Below are 24,525 nucleotides of genomic sequence, written 5' to 3' on the forward strand. Positions count from 1 at the left end.
GTGGGCACCTGTAGTCCCAGCTACTCGGGAGGCTGAGGCAGGAGAATGGCGTGAACCCGGGAGGAGGGGCTTGCAGTGAGCCGAGATTGTGCCACTGTACTCCAGACTAGGTGACACAGCGAGACTGTTTCAAAAAAAAAAAGTTTTTGAAAAAAATTTTTTGATAAGTATTTAGGTGAACTAGCATAAATTTCTGACTATGGAGGTGAGGTTTGGTAAAATACAGCATTTTTAGTTGGATGATATGAAGTCTTAGATGTTCAGAGTTCTTCCATATATAAACATGAAGAATCATTTTTGTAGCATAGATTATGATATTAAAAATTATGTTTGTTTCGTTTGCTGATTTATAGTGTTTGAATCATCAGTCGCCATACCTGAATATTTCTTTTGCCTGGTATTTGATTTTCTTCTAAGAATCATGCTAACTAGTACTTGTGGAACTATGTTATTAATATTGGTACTTTCTTGATTGTTATTTGTGGCAACTAATTTCTTTTGGTTATAAATATAAATCCTGTTATTAAATGTTTTTCGGCTGGGCACAGTGGCTCATGCGTGTAATCCCAGCACTTTGGGAGGCTGAGGCAGGTGGATCACCAGGTCAGGAGATCAAGACCATCCTGGCTAACACAGTGAAACCCTGTCTCTACTAAAAATACAAAAAATTAGCTGGACATGGTGGTGGGTGCCTGTGGTCCCAGCTACTTGGGAGGCTGAGGCGGGAGAATTGCTTGGACCCGGGAGGCGGAGGTTGCAGTGAGCTGAGATCCGGTCACTGCCCTCCAGTTTGGGCGATAGAGCAAGACTCCGTCTCAAAAAAAAAAAAAAAAAAAATTATTTTTTACTTATTGTAAGGAATGAAATGCATTTTAATCGTTTACTGCCATGCACTTTATTGTTTTTTAGCTTTCACTTTTTTTGTTGAATTGATTTTTTTCTTTCAGAATATTAATAAAAGTAGCTTAGCTACTACTGCTATAATGTTTTTTGTCAAGTGCTGTGCAATGAATTTTATGTTTGCTTTATGTTTTTAATACCTTCAGCATCTCTTCAAGGAAGAGATGACCATCCTACTATTTGGAAACAGGCTCAAAGAGATTAAGTAGCTTGCTCACAGCTAACAAAAGTATAAAAGGGATGAAGCCAGCTTTCCATTTCAAACCTGGTTTTAAAGCCTACTCTATTTCTAAGATACCAGACAATGTCTATCATTTCTGATTGAATGTTATTTTACCACATAATTCTATTGGGCTTCAGAACTAGTTAACAGGTGAAATTGTGTTGTGTATAGAATCCTGGGACTGAAAAGGACCTGGAGTGGCCCTTCCTAGGTAGTAGGGATTATACCTAATCTATTTTACCTAAGAGGATAATTGTTTATTTTGTCTGCATTTGAATAAACAGAATAGGACATTATATAATTTCGATTTATGTGCACAAAGATGCTGACCCTGGCCAGAATTGTTAAGGAGGCTAAGTTTGCATTTGTTGCCCATCTCATTTTGAGGATTTTCCCCATCTTTAGGAATCTTAGGCTTTTTGGGATATTCATACGTCCTGCTTCTGAATGAGAAAAGCACTCTAATGAATCAGTTTACACTAATGCCACATGGTAATCATGAATGGTAGATATTATTGAAATCCCATTAAGGTATCTTTGCATTCATAAAAGTATTGGTTAGCATTCTATTTAACTAAATGGATGGTGTAATTTTAGGCCTTGTTGTATCATGATGGGAGCAATTTTTAAGCAGAGAGGGCCCTACAAATCACTGTACATGTAATGGGTAATGCCAACCTTTTTATACATTCCAATACTATCTTAAATGTATAAAGTTTACATAATTATTTTAAGTGAGATATTCAATTGCCGTAGACACATATTTTGTATACTTTATCTGTGTAGCATCATAGAGTTGGAAGGAACTTGACAAAGTCATTAGTTCCAGGCCACCTACCTGAGGCTTGGTTAGTGCTTTGATCATTTTTGTCACTTTAGAAATAGTTTACATGAATTAAACACTCCTTGAAACTTTATTTTGAATAAAAATGTTGTATGATCTGACTTGTATTTTACTTTTGTTTTGGGATCTCCTTAGGCCATGGGAAAGATAAACAATCTATTCAGGCAGATCTTTTGTTTTGGTATTTACTGAGCTATTTGGATCAATGACTTGGTGTTTTAATTGTTAAGGAGGAGATAAATGTCTTTAAACTTGGTAACCCTACACAAATTATCTGAAGATGATTTGTTACATATGTGCAGAAACCAAACAGTTAAAAGTTTTCAAGTTAAGCGTTTGCTCTGCAACGTTTAATATTGATCAGTAAATGTAGAAAGCAGTATAGAAATGTGATTGTACAGAGTACATAATTCACAGAATTTCTTGTATACAGTAATGGTGCTGTGTGCTAACAGGTACTTAATCTTGGTGATGAAGAGAGTGTATGTTGGTGGAGTTCAAAGGAGAGCTCTAAAGTTGGTTTATTTTCCAACCCTTAAAAAACTATGATTAAATCCAGAAGACTTTAATATAATGGTCTGAAGATTTGTGAATAGCTTAGGTCCAAAGATTGTGATTTCATTGTTGCATGAGGGATTTGGGTATGATTAAAATTTTTCTTTTCATTTTTGTTGTATTTGGAATTGGGTTGTTAAAATATTGAATATTCTGTTTCTTTACTTTTTTTTGGCAGGCCGGTTGTAGGGGGTGGGCAAGAAATACTGTATTGAGATCTCTTCTTAGCTCTAGCAAATGAGAACCAGTTTTTCTTTTTTCTTTCCTTTTTTTTTGAGACAGGGTCTTGCTGTGTCACCCAGGCCGTCATGCAGTGGCGCAATCATAGCTCACTGTAGCCTTGACCTTCCAGGCTTAAGTGTCCTTCCCATCTCAGCCTCGCCAGTAGGTGGAACTACAGGTGCTTGCCACGACACCCAGCTAGTTTTTATATTTTTTTGTAGAGACAGGGTTTCGCCATGTTACCCAGGCTGGTCTCCTGGGCTCAAGTGATCCACCCATTTCAGCCTCCCAAAGTGCTGGGATTACATGTGTAAGCCACAACACCCAACCAGTGAACCAAGTTTTCTTGAGGGTATAAAAGATCATTTAGGAGTGTCTTTGGCCCTGAATACATTGGAAATACTTGCCTGTCTTTGACAATAGCTCATAATGATGTATTTTTTTTATAATGATGCATTTATTTCATTCATTTATGAAGCAAATATTTATTGAAAGACTGCTCAATGCCAGGAACTTTGTTGAGTATTGGATACCCAAATGAGTAGGGCAAGCTTATCCTTAAGGAGCAGCTATTAGTGGGGGAGATACATTTCTAAACTGATAATTACAATACAGTGTGATAAGTACTAAGAGACAGGTAGTCATTCAGGCAGCATTTATTTAGAATTTTCTATATCGTTAGACATTCTACTAAAGATTATGAATATTCTAAATCTTACACTTAATACTCAGAATTTCTGAGTTGTGTGGTAGACTTTTTATGCCCAATAAATATTTATTGAATGGATAAGCAAAAACATATAAAAAAAGGTTGTATTACACTTCCTGTGTTGCTCCAAATAATTAAAATCAAATATACTTTGCCATGACAGTGCCAGGGTAAGCTGTGGCTCTTCACAGCTAGGTCTTCTCAAGTGGTAAGTAATGTTGTATGGACATATTCAAGCTTAAGCCTGATAAAGGAAACCTTATTTCACACAGTTCTGTTCAACTTATGGGATATTTGTTTTAGAGGAGCCATGAAGCCCTGGAAGGGGATTAACCAGTGCACTGAGCTTTCTTGAGGATCTGTGGGCAGGTTCACAGATGGGAATTGGGCAAATTGTAATCAACCAGTTCTTTCCAACTCTCCTTCTTTGAGTTAATCAAATCTTGCTGAGATGGGGTGGAATTGGGGGATTTGGGTCAAGCTGTGGTGACGAAAGTTCTCGCATCCTTAATTCCTTTCAGCTGTCACCCTACGGTCATCCTTCTGCTAGCTGTTATTCCACAAATTAAATGTTAAGAAAAATAGAAGGGGAAAAGGGACAGTAGAAGGTAATGGGGTTATAACAACAACAACAACAAAAAACTGGGAGTAATAAGAAGAAAAAGGATGAAATAAAAATGTTTTTAAATAAATATGAACTTGACTCATACTTTAAAAATATGTGGAAGCAATCAGAGTCTGTCATTTTTTCTCTACAGAATCTCTTTGCATTTGGGTTCATTCTTTCATCTGTTCTTCCTGTTCTGATAAAAGAAATGTTCCTCTTTCTGTCAAAAGCTAGTTCCTGCACATATGTATGCTCTGGATTGAGATTTTAAAAATCTTATATATTAACTATTGTGTGCTTTCAATCATTTTGTTTCATGGTTTCTTCTAAAGCACACAGTCATGTTTCTTGTAAAGAAAATTGTCCTTAGATTTGATAGGCCTAGTTATAAATAATAAAAACACAGTGCCTTGTTTTGGGTTTCCCCAGAAACAAACCTGGGATAAAGATTCAAGGGAATATAGTTTATTGGGAAATGATCATAGGAAACAGTGGTAGGAGTGGGGAAGGAAGAAAAGAAAGGGATAGAAGTGGATAAAGGGCATTATTCTGGCAATTACCACTGTGGGCACCTGGAGCTCACTCACATTGGGGATTCTCAGACATCAAATAAACTACCCTTGGAGTTGTCCCAAACCAAGAGCAAGGACAATTTGAGTGTTACATCCACCAACTTCCTAGCCATAATTGACATTAACCCTCTGGCATTTCTAATTTGTCCCTGGAGTGCAAGCTGAATGTGTCCTTGCAGTCAGAAAGCAGCCCTCAGCAGGGTGTCACAGGTGTTCATAATGAGCAGGTTTCCTGTGTAGAGGTGAGTGCCAACAGTATATGGGCAAGACACCAATAGCATTGGCCGCCAATAGCAAACATTTGTACAATTCAGTATCTATGATGTACCAGAAATTCTAAATGCTTTACATATATCAACTTACCAATTTTCACACCGTAACTCTATGAGATAGGTACTGTTGGTGTCCTCACTTTACACACGAGGAAACAGAGTACAGAAAGGTTAGGTATTTTGCCCACAATCACACAGCTATAATTTCAGAACTGACATTTGAACCCAGGTGAAGCATGGCATAGAGTCTATGCTTTTAATCCATATAGTGTTCTGCTTCTGGAACAATACAGTCTGAAGCAGCATCTTTTGATTCTACTGTTGTTCCATAATAACTGCCTTCTCTTTCTCACTTTCCCTCATCTCTTTTGTTTTATTTAGTGTTCTGTATCCACTTCCTTATTTGTAGCTGTCCTCTCCCCTCCCTGCAATTCTAGAACATTGTAGGCATTCCTCTTTTCATTTTACACTCAAGGCTATCATATCAAATAATTCTTGCTAAGGTATTAACTGATATTTCTGAGTTTACGTGAAGGCCTCTGAGTTTGATATTGCTTAGTGAGTATCTGCATTTTAATTACAGAATACAAATATTTAAGAACCATAGAAAGATGTGATTATAGAGTTACAGATGACTAGATTAGAATTTTGGGATTGGGAGACACCTATACCTTGGCCACGGTTTAAGGAGAGGCCAAGAAATGTATGCTTAGGCAAAAAAAAGCTGTTTTCCCAACTACAGCATCCTGTCCTCCAACCATCACTTTGTCTTTTTCTTTTTAAATTATGGAAATATTACATGCCAGTTGTAAAACAAACAATATGTGAGTGCCCAAAATAAAGTGAAAGTCTGGTTTTGCTGCTGCTTCTCCTTCCCCCAGAATCTCTTTCCACTGATTAGATTAGATTCAAGCTATATGCATCTTTGGCAGGAATATCACAGAAGTGAGACTGTGTTCTTCTATTAAGAGGCTCACAGTTTTGACTTATCCTATTGCTGCTGGTATTTACATTGATCACTTAACTTGCCTTTCTCCAAGTTCCTCTTTTCCCCTTTGTCATTAATAAGTATTTTTTTGGGGGTGGGGGAAGAGTTATTTTGATGTGACTATATTGTTAGCCATCAACATTTGATTATATTGCTATGGACTCAGATACCTGTTTTTTTTTGTTTGTTTTTGAGACAAAGTCTCGCTTTGTCACCCAGGCTGGAGTGCAGTGGCGCGATCTCGGCTCACTGCAAGCTCTGCTTCCCGGGTTCACGCCATTCTCCTGCCTCAGCCTCCCGAGTAGCTGGGACTACAGGCTCCTGCCACCATGCCCGGCTAATTTTTTGTATTTTTAGTAGAGACAGGGTTTCACCATGTTAGCCAGGATGGTCTCGACCTCCTGACCTCATGATCTGCCCACCTTGGCCTCCCAGAGTGCTGGGATTACAGGCGTGAGCCACCGCGCCCTGCCTCAGATACCTGTTTTATTAAATGGGTAGTAATCCATTACTGTCATTTATTTTTATGTTAGTCTGTCCCAGGTTTTTCCAGTGGGAGCCTCTTTAAGCTGGCTTCTGTGTCCTTTTGACATGTTCGTATCATTCTTTGGGTACTTCTTTCCTTTCTGGAAAACAAGGCTTATCTTTACTTTCTGTCCCTTAGTTGTGGAGTCAGCCACTTTTGCAAGGGACCCTGTTTCCTCTTAGTAGAAAATGGCTTTTTCGAAACAAAGTTTTCTGCTCCTTTTTATTGAGGTGGTGTTGCTCTCAGGACCTGTTAGTGAACACATGCATGCACATATACAGTACATAAATACATTTACAGCTATATTTATTTCTATATCCATTTATGTTGAAAACCATAGCTCCAGTTCTTATCTACCATTTTAGGTTTTATTCTAATTTTCTTCCTTTATATATCTCCAACAGTGAGACATTGTAATAATGGCTCCCATTATCCTTAATATATTTATTTACTTCATCTCCCAGGTGTGTCCTCCTTATCCTATTTCTGGTCCAACATACTTTTCAGCTTGTTCTCCTGCATGGAAACCCTACTTAGCTCTTTTGGATCTGTGACCTTTCTCTTGGGCTCTGACACCCTATGCCCGGCAGCCTTCCTGAGTAGATGCTTTTTTCCCTCTGCTCAGGCTCTCACTCCTCTCAGCCTCTGAAACCTGAAGCTGGGTGCTTCTCCTGTGCTGCCTCCTGCCCCTGCTGGCCATGAATGTTCTCCTTCCACTCAGGCTCCAGCATCCTATGCCTGACTTCTTCCCTACAAGTGTATGCTCCTCATCTCACTCTGTTTTTGACACCCTTAGGTGCTGCCACTACTCCACAAGCCTGTCCATCATGCCATTGGATACTTAATTTATTCATATCAGGCTCTGACATCCTGCTCTAGGCCGCTGAGACTCCTGTCTCTCTCTTCCCCATGTGCAGATGCATGCTTTACTCTGCTTCACCTTGCAACTTTTAGATTGAATTGTCATGAAGGGTAGAGGAAGAGGAAACAACCAATTTGTATTTTGTTCCACCATTTGCTCCATGAAGATTTTGCAATAGATTACCATATCCGTCTCCAGTCTCTCACTATTAAGGAATTGGTGATACACTACTTCATGTGGCTGAACATATAACAACATTTTCGTTTGGATTCTGTGTCTAGTGTTGCCTTACTTTCTTTATACCAGAATATCTACTTCTTACTTTAGGGGCTTTATTCAATCTTAGCCTTTATTTCTGTACTTGCTCAAAATATGTTCTTTTAAATATTTAGCCTTTATGTGTTGATTTATCTTAAAGGCTTTGCATTAATCTAATATTCAGGAAATATTGATTGAAACTTGTTTGATACTGTGGGGTTTCTGTCTTTACAGCCTAAACAACCTCTTTCCACATTCTTTTTGACTGTGGTTTGTTACAGTGGTGGGTCATGATTATTTTAGATGAGGTCTTTTTGGTGGATAGATCATTTCCCCTTGGATTTGATTAGAAACATTTCCTTTTTATATGGAGACCTGAATGCTGGGACATATCTCTCATGGAACTTTCCCTTAGAGTCTTTTCCTCCTTAGTGATGTGCTGGCTAGCAATCTGTAGAATGGTAAAAATAAGTATGAAATAGATACATATGTTGTTTTATGATATGTAAACCATTATGTAATATGTGAATATTTGGTTTTAGATTTTTTAAGATAGTTTTTTTTCAAAGTATTTGCTCCCTTTTAAAAGTTAAAAAAAAAAAAAAAAAAAAAACTTAAGAGGGAAGAAAGAGAAAGCTCATGTTGTAAAGTTAGCCCCCAAATTTTAAGGTTCTGATTGACAGGGATTTTTCAAAGCTTTGAAAAATACAAGAACATTTTTTATGCAGTTTCTACATTGTAGGAAAAAAAGGATTATTGTAAACTGAAAACATTTTCTTAATCTTCTCTAGCTCTTTTGCCTTTAGGTTTTCATATCACTATTAATAATAAACCTTCTGTTACTGAGTTCTTTATTTCTTAAGAGATTGTTTAATTTGCCTTTGTAAATTATATGATTTAATCAATGTAGAAATATGATTCATAATGTGTTGTAGATTGTGTCTGGCAATGTCGTCTCATCCAATTTTTATTTATTTATTTATTTCAGAAGGGGTCTCCCTCTCTCAGCTGGGCTGGAGTGCAGTAGCATGATCATAACTCACTGTAACCTTGAACTCCTAGGCTCAAGCAATCCTCCTGCCCCAGTGCCCTGAGTAGCTGGGACTACAGGTGCACACCACTATGCATGGCTAGTTTTTTATTTTTATTTTTTTGGCAGAGATGGGGTCTCACTCTGTTACCCAGGCTGGATTCCAACTTCTGGCCTCAAGAATTCTTCCCACCTTTGCCTCCCAAAGCACTGGGATTATAGGTTCCTGGCCTCATCCAATTTTTAAACTTGTTTCGTGATGTCCAAAGATAAGAGTTGTGGTGAATAAACAGAAAACGGTTTAGAAAGTTAAGTCAGATGTATAAAATTTCAATTAGAAAGTTATCCTTCCATATTCTTTACTGCAGAAAAAATTTGCTATTTTTGTAGTTATCTGTAAAAATCTCCTCTGCTGTTTAGTCTTAAAGTAGTATTAACTGTGTAGGTCTCTTTGTGATTAAGTCTAGCTTTTTTGCTCTTTCTGATTTATTATGAGATAATTTTGTTATCAGTAGGTTGGGTTAGTCATATGTTACTACGGTATTATGAAGGAATATTTTCTTGTTTCTTGGATCATAAAATATGAACTTTTTCCTTTTTATTGTTGGTACATCTCAATATTCATATTCATTCTACTACTGTGTGTGCATATATACATATACACCCATATCTATATACATATGTATATGCACACATATGTTTATGCATACAAATATTTGTCAGAATTTGGGTCACAGTTCTACAGTGAATTTTTCTTTATCTTAAGCATCTGATAGCAGGAGGTCTTTTTACTGTTCTGACTACCTAGAGTGAATCTGAACTAGGAAGCTTGTTTCTCCATGGGATAATGGAGAATACATAGAGGTGATGGAGGGTAAGAGGGATTTATCTAACTTAATATACAAATATGACAATATTAAGTGGTGGCTTTGGGACAAGTCTGGATGAATTTGTTTAATGTAGATGGCTAGTACTTCTGATTATTGAGATGCTTTTGATTAAAGAATAATCACGCCGGGTGCGGTGGCTCACACCTGTAATCCCAGCACTTTGGGAGGCTGAGGCGGGTGGATCACCTAAGGTCAGGAGTTCAAGACCAGCCTGACCAACATGGAGAAACCCTGTCTCTACTAAAAATACAAAATTAGCCGGGCGTGGTGGCGCATGCCTGTAATCCCCCCAGCTACTCAGGAGGCTGAGGCAGGAGAATTGCTTGAACCTGGGAGGCAGAGGTTGCAGTGAGCCGAGATGGTGCCATTGCACTCCAGCCTGGGCAACAAGAGCAAAACTCCGTCTCAAAAAAAAAGAATAATCACATTCCTCTTATTTTGAGCCAGAGTATAGTAATTGAACCTTAGTCAGTGCTTACATTTAGAATGATGAAATCAGGACATTACAGATATGATACATTCTCTTACATTTTAGTAGAAATGTGGGCAGTTTTGTTGTATTTTTGTATTCTCATCATTGAAAGAAACAGAAAGGTGATTTAATCAACTTTATTAAATTCACCCTTTTTTCCCCTTCATGATTTCTGTTGCAATTTTATAAACCTCTGATTGTAAATTTAACCTTTGACCTCTTTTAGGCCTTTAGATGTTGTTCTGGAAAAACTTTAGTAATGGATCAAAGGAAGAATGAGAGTATTGTCCCTAGTATCACTCAGTTAGAAGATTTTCTTACAGAACACAATTCCAATGTTGTTTGGCTCCTTGTTGGTAAGTGGAATATTTTTCTTCTACTTTATTGTGTTTTAAGTATGGATTAACAGCTGCCAGATTTTAAACAGTGGTTGACTGAAGTTGGAACACTAACACTACCATTTATTTATTTTTAGGAAGGAAGATTGTTATTTATATTTCTTGAACATTTGTTCTGGAAACTGGTCTGAAATGCTCTACTTTTTCTTACGCTGCCTTCTCATCTGACTTAGGGGAAGTGGAAAGAGAAGAAAAACATTGCACTTAGCTTATCTTTCCGGTTTCAGGTCACCTTCCCTACTTCTCGACTCAACACGCACACAAACACTTTTGTTTTGTTACAGAAATAATAAATCCTCAAATATAATTTTATTGTAAAAATAATTCTATTTTTATAGTAAAAGAATTATATGCTAATCTTTTCATCTCTTTCCTCACTCCTTATGCACTTTTCAGTGAGATCTGCTATTAATTTTTTTTGTATAATCTAGACGTTTTCTAGGTATATACAAATAACTCTAAATAGCAGAGAGAGAAAGGAAATATGACTGACTGAATGAATGAATATGAATGAATGAGAGGGAGAAATACAAAAATAATACCAGGGAAGGGTGAAATTATTGTAGACTGTGTCTGCTCTGGAAGTTTTCATGGGAGAATGGTATTTGACTTTAATTTTGGCATAAGAATTGGAAACAGAGGAAATTAGAAAGGGTAAGAGAGGAAAGTAAGGGTAATGATAATTTGTTGAACATCTTGTGTGTGCTAGATACCAGGTTGTACATATGTTGTTTCACTTAATGCTCAGAGTAGCTTTATAAAGGTAGGTTTTTGTTCTTTTCCTTTTAATTCCCTGTTGGGGAATTGAGGCCCTTAAAGATTAAGTAATTTATAAGGGTTACACAGGTGTTTTTTTTTTTTTTTTTTTTTTTTTTTTTTCCTGAAGGGCTGCTTATGCTTCTTTCATGACACCCAAGGGTGTGGGTAGGAATATGTATGAGTAGAGGTGAAGTGTCTGTTCCCTTTCCTGTCACCTCGAATTTTTCAGACTTTTTTCTGTTCTAAACACTTCCTTTCTTTGAGAAAAGAACAACAATAGTAACAAGCAGAAAAACATTGAGCAATTGTTTAATCCCTCTGTTTTACTATGAGGGTAGGGGGGCATGATATAATGAAAAGACTACAATTCATTGGAAACAACTGGTTGAAAAGAACCTCAGTGAATAGATCTGAGTGGAAGAAAAAAGAAGTTTATATAATATCACTTTGTTTCTTACTGCCAGCGAGCAGGGAATAATCGACTTTGCATCAGGAGTTTGCAACAAAAAAATGTTGATCCAAGTGATGGTTGAAGTGGTAGAAAGATTAGGAAGACTATTTTTTAAATGCAGGCCATCTGCTTTACCTCAATTCTGACTATTGTTCTTATTACATTTTTTTCATTTAATAAACAGTTATTTATTGGAAAAAAAAAGGAAAAGACTATAATTCCTGGCTTGTTTAATACTAAAAGCATATTTTCTCAGCAAATGCCTGTTGCCATTCTGAAGGGCTCATATAACAACCTACAGTTGACACAATGATTTATAGTAAAAATTTATACAAAATGACTTTAAACTTCAGATATAATGGCATATCATCAAAATAACTTTTCAAAATATTCTAGAATTTTTTTTTTTTAAATGGTAAATCATAGCACTTACTACGTCAAAGCTATTACCATCAGTCTAAGCTGCCCTGGGAATTGTATTTTATGTTGATTCTCAGTGATTGCTTTATCTATAATACATAATTGTTTAAAAGTTAAGGACTTAATATGATGTTACTAAAGGGTTATACAGGTTAAGTTGCTTTATATAACTTTCTCATAATTTAGAAGTAATACTTTTGAAAAGGATAAGTAAGAGCAAATTTATTATCAAAACAATGTTTTCCTGTGTTTTGCCTTTTGTATATTCATAAACTAGATTTTTTGAGAATATGAATTTTATAAGTAACTATATACTTTCATTGAAAAAATAAATTTAGAATATCATTTACTATAGCATATTCAATGACATTCATCATAACTTACTGTCTTACTCATTACAGCAAAATATCTAGTTACAGGTGGCCTATTTAATATGGCTTTATACTAAATTCCAATATCTTTTGCTTAAAGCACACCTTTAAAAAGCAGAAGGTTTTTTTAAAGCAGAGATTTTAAAAATCATTACTTTTCTTCCTTTACAAGTAGCTATAGCTTGTTTCAGGAAATAACTTGGGAATGAACTTGTGTATGAGATGAGTTTTTGGCCCAATAAAGGTGAATTTGTTTCAGAATATTCAGAAACATGAATTTTCTTCTCCCAGAACATCTTTACATAATGTTTAATAACTAAAACAGTACGAAGAAGTGATAAAGTAAACAGAAAGGAAAGCAGGCATACTTGAAACATTGCTTTAATGGATCCGATTGGAATTTATGCTTTTCTGGATAATGAATGATGAAGAGGAAGAAAGCTGGATAAAGTATAATCAACCTCTGGTTTTAAAATTCCAAGTATTAAATTGTAAGAGGACACATTACCGTGTAGAAGTAAATCCTATTATTTCTGATTTTTTTCCTCCCAACAGCTACCATTTTGTCCTGTGGATGGATTATTTACCTCACGTATTATAATTCCCGGAATGTTGGTCTTATTTTAACACTAGTTCTTAACAGATTATACAAGCATGGCTATATCCATATTGGTAAGTTTGAGTTGACACTGACTTTTTTTCTTCCTTATAATCTTGAGATGTTGTCTTACCATTTTCTGTTGCTATAACTGAATACCTGAGACTAGGTCATTTATAAAGAGAAGCAATTTATTTCTTATAGTTCTGGAGGCTGGGAAGTCCAAAGTTGAGGGGCTGTCTCTGATGAGGACCTTCTTGCCAGTGGGGACTCTGCAGAGTCTTGAGGTGGCACAGAGTGTTACATGGTGAGGGGACTGAGCTTGCTTGCTCAGGTCTCTTTTTCCTCTTGTAAAGCCACTGATGCCCCAACATCATGGCCTCCTTTAATCCTGAGTACTTCCCAAAGCTCTCATGTCTCAAATACTGTAGTCAGATTTCCCACCCGTCTAACACGTCATTGAGAATTAAGTTTCAACATGACTTTTAGAGTGAACAAACATTCAAACCATAGCAGATGTGTATTATAAATTTATATTTCATGAACAGATAGTAGCATTAGAAGTTTACCTTTGTTTCATGATTGTTAAAATAATCTAACTGGAATTTCTCTCACACAGCACTCCGTGACTTCATGATAATATCCACTTGGTTGTGTCCTTTACTCCATTATTTATTACTTCTTCAAGTGTTTCTATAGTAACTTTTTGACTTTTTTTTTTTAACTTATAAAAGATGCTCATTAAAAGAATTTGAAAAACTTGGATATGTATAAAATATGGAAATAGAAATTTCTTGAGAGTCCACCGTTAAAAGAAAGTTTTTAATGTTCAATGTAGTTTTGGTTGTTTTTAAAGTAACCCATACTTTAAAAATATGTAAGTTAGAATCATCTTGTGTGTTTCATTTTATGGCCTGCTTTATTAATTCAATTTTTGACTACTTAAAAGTAGGAAATTTACAGGTAGATAGGAGGAGGGTGTATTAGGAAGCTATGTGCTTTGAAAGTCCGAAACCAATGGGAGAAAGGGGTGGGGAGAGATGACTGGAGATGAACCATGCTAACCTGCCTTACTGAGTACCTCTTAGCCGACATAAAACTTCTTTCAAACATAAATTGTCTTCCATTAATTTGAGGCAATGGCTGGTTCCTGCAGTCACTCAAGTTACTAAAGAAAAATGGTGAATTAGTCACTACTTTGGGTTTATTTAATGGCTGTGCATAATTAAGAGAATTGTCCATATGAGGCAGTGACTTAAACTAATATCCTCTTCTGATTATTTAGTAGCTTACTTCATAGTGATGATATGTATGGCACTTTTTGTTTTATTGGGGAAAGAATGATGGAAAATCAGTAAGGCTATAAGGGTATCAGGAAGGAAATGAGAAGAGATGCTTATTGAATAAATTGAGTGCTAATGTTATTTTAAACTTTAAGGCCCCTAATGTCTGTTAAAACAGTTGCATTAACTGCTGTTTTTTCTTTCCTGTAATAGGTTCCTTCTCTTTCTCTGTTCTTTCTGGAAAAGTCATGGTTCGTGAAATCTATTACATTACAGAAGACATGTCTATTAGGTAACAAAATTAAAACATTAAAAAGGACCCATGTTAAACATACTTTAAAAATATTATTAAAATGTTTTATGATATTTTATTTAATGTGACTTGCTTCTTCAAATAAAACTAAATCAAATTTTTTTTTCCAGTAAATCATACTTGGTAAATTGATGTTTTAAAATATTTTGTCAGTGGATTAATTTAGCAGAATATAAAAATAGCAGTTTATAGAAATGAATACTCTTTCATTTCTAGATGAAAAAGTGAACTTTCAAATTGCCTGATCATTTTATATCATAGAGTTCATAGTAGTCATTTGTTATATACAGCAAGGTTTAGAGATATTGGTAGCTGTCATCCATTAGCTCCTTATTAGAGATAATACGTTTGTAGAATTGTTTAGCATTTGTTAGAAACTAATTTTATTTGAAGAAGGAAACACAAATATGAATATAATAAGGATATGATTGAAATGTTCCTTCTTCTTTAAGTCTTGAAAGAAAAGCCTACTCTGTTTTTGTGATTTTCTTAAAATTTGTGACTTAGGTAGAGTTCAAAAGTTTTGAATTAATTGAGAGGTGCTAGAGTTTGGTGATGTTCACACCTCACTTAGAACTATAGGAGACTTCTATGCTAGTCTACAATTATTTCCAAATCAAAAGTGAAAAATGAAAAGCTAAGAGACTGTAAGTCCATCCCTTTGGGGCATGATAGGTTATTTTTGAGAAATGAAGGAACATCCTTAAAAGTTTCCCTTTTGTGTGCTAACATCCCTCTTTCAAGATTTGGCTTATTGTTATATAATTCTTTTCCCTCTCTCTTGTAGACCTAGGTATCTAATTTTTTATTTAAAAAAATATCATTTGAAAAGGAAAACATTTCTGTTAGCACTTCATTTTCCTGTGACCATTAGAAGAATATTATATTTCAAAACATGTTGTATATGATAAATATATACAATTTTTATTTGTCAAAAATCTTTAGCTATGCAAAGTCTTTTCCTTTTTTAACTAGAAGATCATGAAACATACTTTATAAGTCTTTGTTCACGAAAAGATGTGTGTTTACGTATGCCAATGTTCTTTAGAGGATTTCCTGTATTTCCTTATTCATTATCAATTGCCTGCCTTTTGGAATAACTAAGAAATGAATTAAGTTAATTGTTACTTAAATTCTAATTTTGTAATTTCCCTTTCTTAGAATTCAAGATGGATTTATCATTTTTCGATGGTGGAAAATGTATAACCCAAAACAGAAGCAACATGGTGAGTTTTCCTTTTTTTGTATGTTTAAAATGTTCAATCATATAATCAGGATTTTATGAAAACTAATTAAAATTAGATATGACCAGTTAGAAAACTTTCATTTTTAGGCTGGGTGTGGTGGCTCATATCTGTAATCCCAGCACTTTGGGAAGCTGAGGCGGGTGGATCACCTGAGGTCAGGAGTTCGAGACCAGCCTGGCCAACATGATGAAACCCCGTCTCTACTAAAAATATAAAAAATTAGCTGGGTGTGGTGGCGTGCACCTGTAATCCCAGCTATTCAGGAGGCTGAGACAGGAGAATTGCTTGAACCCAGGAGGCGGATGTTGCAGTAAGCCAAGATCATGCCACTGCACTCCAACCTGGGCAACAAGAGCGAAACTCGTCTCCAAAAAAAAAAAAAAAAGAAAAAAGTTTAATTTTTAAAAATGAGTAAATGAGTGAAGAGAATTATTATTAACTTTTAGTAGCATTAGCTGTGATTTAAATGAGAGGTATATACTCTTCAGTAAGGCGTCACATTTTACCAAAATTAATAATTTGAATTATTTGCAAAAATATATATAAAATACAAAATACTATAAACAAAGGTAAATTTTAAAACAACAAATTAAAAGTACACTACCACTCATATTTTAAGGTACAATTTTACTTCTACTCCAGTGTAGGATTTTTCTCTTATTACTTCTTAGGATAATTGAGAACAAAATGATAAAGGCCCAATCCTTCAAAAAACAAATATTTAGAAGATGTAATTTTCCTAATATTTTACCATAGTTCTTTGGCCCATGTTGCCTCCTATTTCCTCAGATTTATCACATGACTAACAGCTAAAATAATCCCTAAACTGTTATATCAAGCACTTCATCACCTTTACTTGCTGTGGTTTAAATCCTGAAATAAACGGACTAGGAAACACACTGGTATTTTAATGTGTATGAAGTATTCCGGCACTTGATAGTAACAAACCCAGTTTTAAACACATTAAACTCTGTCATTTGCTAGTGGGAAACCTTTCCTCAGTAATCATCCTTGATCTCTCCTCAGGCCGCTAGGGTCAAATATCTAGCAGCTTACTCAGCATCTCTAATTTTATGTGTGACAGGTTTCTTACTCTTGAAATATCCAACCAAACACCTGATCTTCCCACCCAAACCTACCCCACAGTATTTTCCATCTTATCAACAGCAACTCTATCTTTTCTACTGCTCAGGCCAAAAATCTTGACTGCTGTCTTTTGTGTCCCAGAGGTCATCATCAAATCCTGTTAGCTTTCCTTTCATCCTACATCCAGAATCCAACTACTTCTCCCCACACTGGCCCAAGCCACCATCATCTTCTACCTGTTTTATCACATAATCTCCTAACTAGTCTTCCTGCTTCGGTGCACTTGTTCCTCAACCTGCTGTTAAGACACTGGCCAGATCTTTTAAAAATGTAAGATCATTTTATTTCTCTCTCTTCCCAAATTTTCCCGTGGCTTCCCATCTCACTCAGAACAACACCGAGGTCTTGTAAGTGACCTGTAGAATCCTACATACTTCCTCTACATAGCCCATAAAATCCTGTGTTCCTATAAATATTCTATAAAATTCCTTCTACCTCCTGACCATCTTATCTTCCACCCCACTCCAAATAAACTGGCCTGTTGGTGTTGGTGATGAAACTGCAGCAGAGCTACCATGAAATGTTGGCCTCTGGATATTCACAGTATTCATTCCCTTACTTGCTTGGTGGTTCTGTTTATCTATCAATAAAGCTTTTCCTGAGTACTTTTGTAAAGCAGCGCCCTCCCCCACAAACTAGCACTCTCTGTTCCACTAACCTTGCTTTTATTTTCTTCAATGCTGTATTTTCCTCGTGTACTCCTTGATGCTATATATATATATATATATATATATATATATTTACTTGCTTATTAATGGAGTCTACCTGACTTGAATGAAGCAAGCTCTGTAAGGGGTGGGACTTGTTTTATTCTCTATTGTATACTTGGTGTCTAGAAAAATGCTTAGTACGTGGAAGAACTCATTTGTATAAAAGAGTAACAGAGAATCTTTCTACCAGTCATACTTCTAAGTAAAACAAAACATTGAGAAACATATCTTATAGAATGCTTGAAAACCTAACATGTGGAGGCATAATAAATCTAAAATAGCATATGTTTCTAATCCCAGATAGACCCATACAAGTAGAAAGTAATTCTTATGAGATTCTTCAAGGTTATAAACAACCCAATCAGAATTTACCAGGAAACTCTTTTAAATTATTTGTTTTCAAATTTACATAAGCAATAGTTTACTAATATACCTGAATACAAATGTCCTGATTAATAGGCATATGCTTTAAAGGCTAGTTGATAAGCTGCAGAAGCAGCAGTGGGAGAGATTAAGAGCCTGGACCTGCCCCTAATTGGATCAGCAGTGATGAATAAACAAATGGTGACTGTATGAAAATAAAAACAGGATTACTCTCAAATCCATCTCTAACTTGCTGGGCATGTACAACAGATTCTGTCCTTTCAATATAACAGCTATGATATGATATGGCTTCATTAATTGGAGACACCAAGGCATAAAGAGGAAGGTATTAATTTCTGAATGTATGTTGACAACACTGATAAACACTAAATACTGAATACTAAAATATTGTAAGATCCCCCTCAACATTCCTTATCCTATTTTTCAGCTTTTATTCCCCCATTATTATCTCATTATTATTTTATTATTTATTTTCACCTCTGCAACCAGAATGTATCCTTCGGCATTAGTGAAGAATTTTTCCTACGTTCACTGCCCTATCTCTGGTGCCTAAAACAGTGACTAGTACATAGAAGATGTTGAATAAACAATTGTTAAATTATTAAATAAAAATAATAAATAGGTTTAAAAATTTTAAGTAAGATTGAACAAAATGCCTAAATCACTCTTTTCCTTCCAAAAATCACCTTAGAAAAGTATTGAACAAATAGCAAGTCTGTAATCATTTAAAAAGCACCTTCTGAGGCAAGGCATGTTGACTCATGCCTGTAATCCCAGTGCTTTGGGAGGCTGAAGTGGGAGGATCGCTTGAGCCAGGAGTTTGATACCAGCTTATACAATATAGCAAGACCATGTCTCTACAAAAATTTTTAAAAATGAGCTGGGTGTGGTGGTATATGCCAGTAGGCTTAGCTACCTGGCCTGAGATGGGAACATGCCTCAGGCTAAGTTACAGTAAGCTATGATCACACCACTGCACTCCAACCTGGGTGGCAGAGGAAGACCTTTTCTCTAAAAAATAAATAAATAAATAAATAAATAAAAGTGCCACTTAGTCTTGTATTTTAAAAGAGAAACATTTAGCTCAGTTCACATCCCACCTTTGTTTGTTATCTTGTTTCCATTTAGTTCACCTGCATTAATAATATTCCAGCCAAAGACCTGTATGATTAAACAGTAAATCAGATCTCCAAGCTTGGGTTGATCTCCATGCTTACATGGTCTGTATTTTCTTCATGGCTTCTGTCCAGGATCTTTTTTGTTAATATTCCTAGCCTTCTGCCATCCTTAGGAGTATTTTATGTGGCAACACTCCTTTCATCCTCTGTACCTGCACCGCAGTATTACACACTTAGATACAAAGAGACAGGTTGCCTAAAAGCATACCCACAGAACAGAAACACGGGGAAAAGGACACATATAGAGGCATATATGTGTACACAGAAAAGGCATGCACATATAGGTACACTTATGTACAGATAAACATTTTCAAAGATGAGTACATACATGCATACACACTCACACAGCCATACATGCATGCGCACAAGTGCTAGTACACTCACTGTATTCCCTTCACAGAGATAAATGCGCACACAGTGGCTACATGCAAGATATCCTCCCTGCCCCCCACATACAGACTGAGTACCATTCCAGATCGACGGAGGCATATCCGCAACAGGGAGCATGTCGCCTCACAAACAAGTATCCCTCCAAAAGACAGGCACTTCTTCCAAAAGCATCCATCTCTCATATACACGTGCACGTAGACACACACACGCACACACACAGCTTCTTTAAAAAAAAGTAATACATTGAGAATGGCTGCGTTGGATTCTTCAGGAACTGGACAAAGGAGGTAAATAAATAGTAGAAAGGATATAGGATGTGATCCCTGTAACATCATTTACTAATATTGTGACTTAAGGCAAGAATTTTAACCACTCTGAGCCTCATTTTTTTTTAACTATAAAATGAGGACACCTCTACTTACCTCTAGAATTGCTGTACAAAATACATACTAGTTTTTTTCTCTTTGAAGGTCAAATTCTTCCTAGTCATGTAAATTATGTATGTTTTCAAGTTACTCTTTTAAGATAATCTTTCATTTCAGAATGTGATATAATGTTCAGAATAATAATAAAGGCCCAGCTCAGCTCTACTGCACTCTTGCTGTGTTCCAGGTACTGTTCTAGGCACTCTATGCACATAATTTTATTTAATCCTCACAACAACCCTAGCGATTGGAGCCCAGGATTATACAACCAGCAAGAAGTAGATTGGAACCCAGATACTAAACTCTTCACAAAATAAAAGTAAAAGTAAATGCATGTTGTAGAACTGCTTAAGTCTTCTGAACAAACAGCTGATTGAGACTCCTTTTTTTCCAAAGAGAAATTAGAAAGAAGATACGTATTTAATTATGTAATTGGGACACATGCTATTTGTAGTAAAAAAGGCAAGGTGCAGAAGTGCTGGCAAGGCCTTATAATTCTTAGAATCAATACAAAGACAAAACAGTCTACTGACCTTTTAAAAACTGCTCAGGGTTTCCTATTTATGTAATTTATTTAACAAACAAGCTTTAGATGTAACCAGTTTTAAATTACACTAATCGATTATAGTAGGCTAAAACCTCTAAGTAATAAAATAACAGAAAGGGACACGCTTTACCATCATTTTTTCACTTCTTGACATAAGAATTTCTTGTGGTTAAGAAGAAAGCATGACTATTTATTCAGATCCATACTCATTTAAACATTATATCATTGCCTGTTAAGAAGCAACTGGTTTTACCGTTTATTTTCCAAAAGACAGTCTTTATCCAAAAAAAAAAAAAGAGTTTTGATGGATATAATTGGTCTTTAGCTGACAATCATATATATAGCAGATCACTAATTTTATAACCTAGGGAATATTTACAAACATCCTGTGGTAAACAAATTAGATGTGTTCTTTTTTTTTTTAAAGAGCTGTACTGGACAACTGGTAGATCTAAATGTGCTCCTAGCATAGAATTTGGGCACTTGAACACTCCTCCTTTTTCCTAATAGAGAAATTCAAAAACAGTAATAAAAATCTTGGTCCTACCTACAGACAGACTTTGGTCCATATCCTTGGAAGGCTGAATGCACATCTGTCTATTCAGGCATATGCCCCAGTTAGGCTTCTAATTTTTCCACCAAGAAACATCAACTTCCATCTTGGTTAACAGTCAAAGCATATGGATCTGCCCTTAATTGGCAAGAAATACTGACTATAAGGTCTTGTTAGTGGACATAATCTGTTTTAATATTATATATAATGATTGTGTAATCTACTAATCTTGTTAGACTTTATCAAAAGCTTAGTTTGCAGCCTACTCATTCCTCTATCTACTATAGTCTAAATTCTGTCCCTGAGTAATGTTAGACCAATAATGTACTTAAACTAAATTATTTATTCCTGCATTACTATTTGACATTATGTCTTTACTTTTGAAGGGTATGACCGTGAGCATGTTGTTAAGAATGTCATCCTTCATACTAGAGAATTTCCTTTAAAAAAGCACAGGGAAGAAAACTTAATTGACTCTTCACCAATGTTGTGCTCTGCTTGATGAGAATTAAATGCCATACTGTAGGTAAACATTTGAGCAAATTATTAGTAATTGCAAAAGTAATAATTGATAACATCTACCAACCTCTAACATCACTGTAAAATAGAGGTGTGGAATCTTTTTTTCTATTGAAAATCATTGGCACACAAAAAATTTTAAAAAGAACACTCAAGCCAAAAACAATTTAAATATTCTTAAATGTTAAGAATACAGAATATCCAAAAATTATAATATTTCTGCTCTAGATTATGGGCAATTACAGACAGCATACAGAGAGACAGCAATATGCTAATATCTAAAGAGTGACAAAAAGAATTCAAGACTTTGACAGAAATTATGGGGAAAAGTCAGTCAAGGGAAGGCCAGTATTTAAGCTATTTCTATTAACCTGAGGTGTATGAATCTGAAGTAGTGACTACATTTTGCTATGTCCTTTCAAAGAAGCTGAGTTTATGGCACTCCCCTGCCCTCTCCTGAGTTTATTGACTGTGCCTGCCAGGTGTTCAGCGTCCTCCATACGCAGTTTCCAAATCATCCCCTATTACCCCGTTACCTTAAATTTACCACTAAATTGAATTTCTAAACACACCCATTTTCTAACCTCAGTGCCATTAGTCTAATCAGTTATTCCATCTGAGTTCACGTCCCCTCCGCATCTGTCTGACATAATCCTATTCACTCATCATCATGCATGCTCCTTGAGGAATAAGGCATTCACAAGAGCCCTCCATCTACCATTCTGCTTCCTGACAAACGGGCAGAACTCTGTTGTCAAACCATGACCCTGTTGGGCCCATACCAAATGGTCTATATCAAAGTTAGAAGTTCTCAGTATTTTTCCTCCATTCATATTCACTGCTCCCTTTCTCCTTTAATTGTAATTGTTCATATGCATCTGCTCCACCAAATCGATTCAAGTAGCACTCATTTCCCTCTTTCTTTTTTTAAATCCCCCTCCCATCTTAACACAATAATTAATAAAGTGAATGCCATATAAATACCTGTTAAAGATTTTTATCAAAAACACCTCTTTCATGAAAGACACTTGGGTCAGTTATTCTTGACTTCATACTTGTATTCTGGTGAGGAGCAAGTCATTTTAAGGAGATGTAATATTTCATGATCAAATGAAGTAACTGCTTTTCTCAAAAAGAAAAAAAGCTGGGTTGGGTACAGTAGCTCACACTGGTAATCCCAGCACTTTGGAAGGCCTAGGTGGGAGGATTGCTTGAGCCCAGAAGTTTGAGACTAACCTGGGTAGCATAGTGAAACCCTGTTTCTACAAAAAATACAAAAATTAGCCAGACATGGTGACACGTGCCTGTGGTCCCAGGTACTTGGGAGGCTGAGGTGGGAGGATCGCTTGAGCCGTGGAGGTTGAGGCTGCAGTGAGCCATGATTGCATCACTGCACACCATGCTGGGGGACAGAGCGAGACCCTGTCTAGAATCAGAGAACTTCTAAAATCAGAAAATTCTAAAGTGGTCAGTGTCATTAGGCTCAGCTTTAAACTGTCAGTTGCCTCTGGATACTGCAGGTGTCCTCATCCTTTCCACAAGCTGCATTCAGTATTTATGGTAAGAATTTCCAAGGACTTCTTTGGGCCCCAGTTGACAAGGCTGTTTTATAATACAAGGAGCACTGGACTGGAAGTTAGCAGACCTAGGTTTTTGCTCTGACTCTACAAGTTACAATCACAGGAATTTCTCTTTTTTAATCAGCAAAATGAGAGGTTTTGAAAGTATTAGTTATTTCCAAGTCGATGAGGGGTTTTGAGATCAATTGTTTCCAAGTTTTGTTCTTTGGAACAAAATTCTAGGGTTAATAGCATGGGATATTAGTTCAAATAGACCGCTTTCTCTACTTTCCAACCTCACTGTCCCCCTGCAGCTTTATTTATTCACGCAAATATTATAAACACTGAAAATAATTGAGAATAAAATATATAGTGCAAATATACAAAGAGATACATTTTTCTTTCAAAATCATAAACCAGCTATATAAACAAAAAAATTTTTGTTTCAGCTCCACTGTAATCTTGTTAGGAATATGGCTTATGTTAACTAAATACGTTTTTAAAAAAGAAAAGTTTAGACAAAAGAGCAAATCATCTAACAAATAGACTGCAAGATAAATAGAAGTGTGACATGCAGGGGAAAATATGCACCTAAAGTAAATCTCTCTAAGGAATAAACTAGACAGACTTTACAAATGAAATCAAAGGCAGAAATATTGGGCCTGCTCAAAGTTAAGTGAATGTGTCAAAGCCAAGACTGAAAAGAACGTGGCTCTTAGGAATAATTTTAGTCATCTCTGTAGTATAAGTAAGATATCTTCACTTAAATGCCACCTAAAATTATTCTTTAGATAGTTGATAGCAGTTGCTAAGAAAAAAAGTTTGTAGGGCCAGGTGCGGTGGCTCACGCCTGTAATCCCAGCACTTTGGGAGGGTGAGGCGGGCAGATCACCTGATGTCAGGAGCTGGAGACCAGCCTGGACAACATGGTGAAACCCTGTCTCTACTGAAAATAGAAAAATTAGCCAGGCATGATGGCAGGTGTCTGTAATCCCAGCTCCTTGGGAGGCTGAGGTGGGAGAATTGCTGGAACTTGGGAGGCGGAGGTTGCAGTGAGCGGAGATTGTGCTATTGTATTCCAGCCTGGGTAACAGAGGGAGATTGTGTCTCAAAAAAAAAAAAAAATTTCGTAGCAGTTGCTAAGAAAAAAGGAAAAATGCTGGTTTAACAACTGGTACTATACAATCACAGTCTAGAGACTCATTAACATACTGCCTTTCGAAACCACACACGAGAAACTGCAAAATGCCCATTTCAAACTCGCTCAGAATACCTTATTGTATGACAAAACTTAGCCTTTGCTCCAACTTATCTAATGAACAACTGCTCTAGCTGTTGGAATAC

At 36.1% G+C, this 24,525-nt stretch overlaps 1 protein-coding gene across 1 annotated transcript in view; it reads left to right on the plus strand.

Moving 5' to 3' along the window:
• Positions 1-10,148: 10,148 nt before the first annotated feature.
• Positions 10,149-24,525, plus strand: part of KIAA1109 (KIAA1109 ortholog) — a 192,700-nt gene continuing 178,323 nt past the window's right edge. Inside the window, exons 1-4 of the mRNA XM_011976372.1 lie at positions 10,149-10,286; positions 12,885-13,001; positions 14,424-14,502; positions 15,685-15,749. Of these exons, the coding sequence (XP_011831762.1) occupies positions 10,190-10,286; positions 12,885-13,001; positions 14,424-14,502; positions 15,685-15,749 (358 nt within the window). The 5' untranslated portion in view covers positions 10,149-10,189. The remainder of the gene's footprint in view (positions 10,287-12,884; positions 13,002-14,423; positions 14,503-15,684; positions 15,750-24,525) is intronic.

This window comes from Mandrillus leucophaeus, unplaced genomic scaffold (assembly GCF_000951045.1).
Source record: "Mandrillus leucophaeus isolate KB7577 unplaced genomic scaffold, Mleu.le_1.0 Scaffold1649, whole genome shotgun sequence".
Taxonomy (NCBI): Eukaryota; Metazoa; Chordata; class Mammalia; order Primates; family Cercopithecidae; genus Mandrillus; species Mandrillus leucophaeus.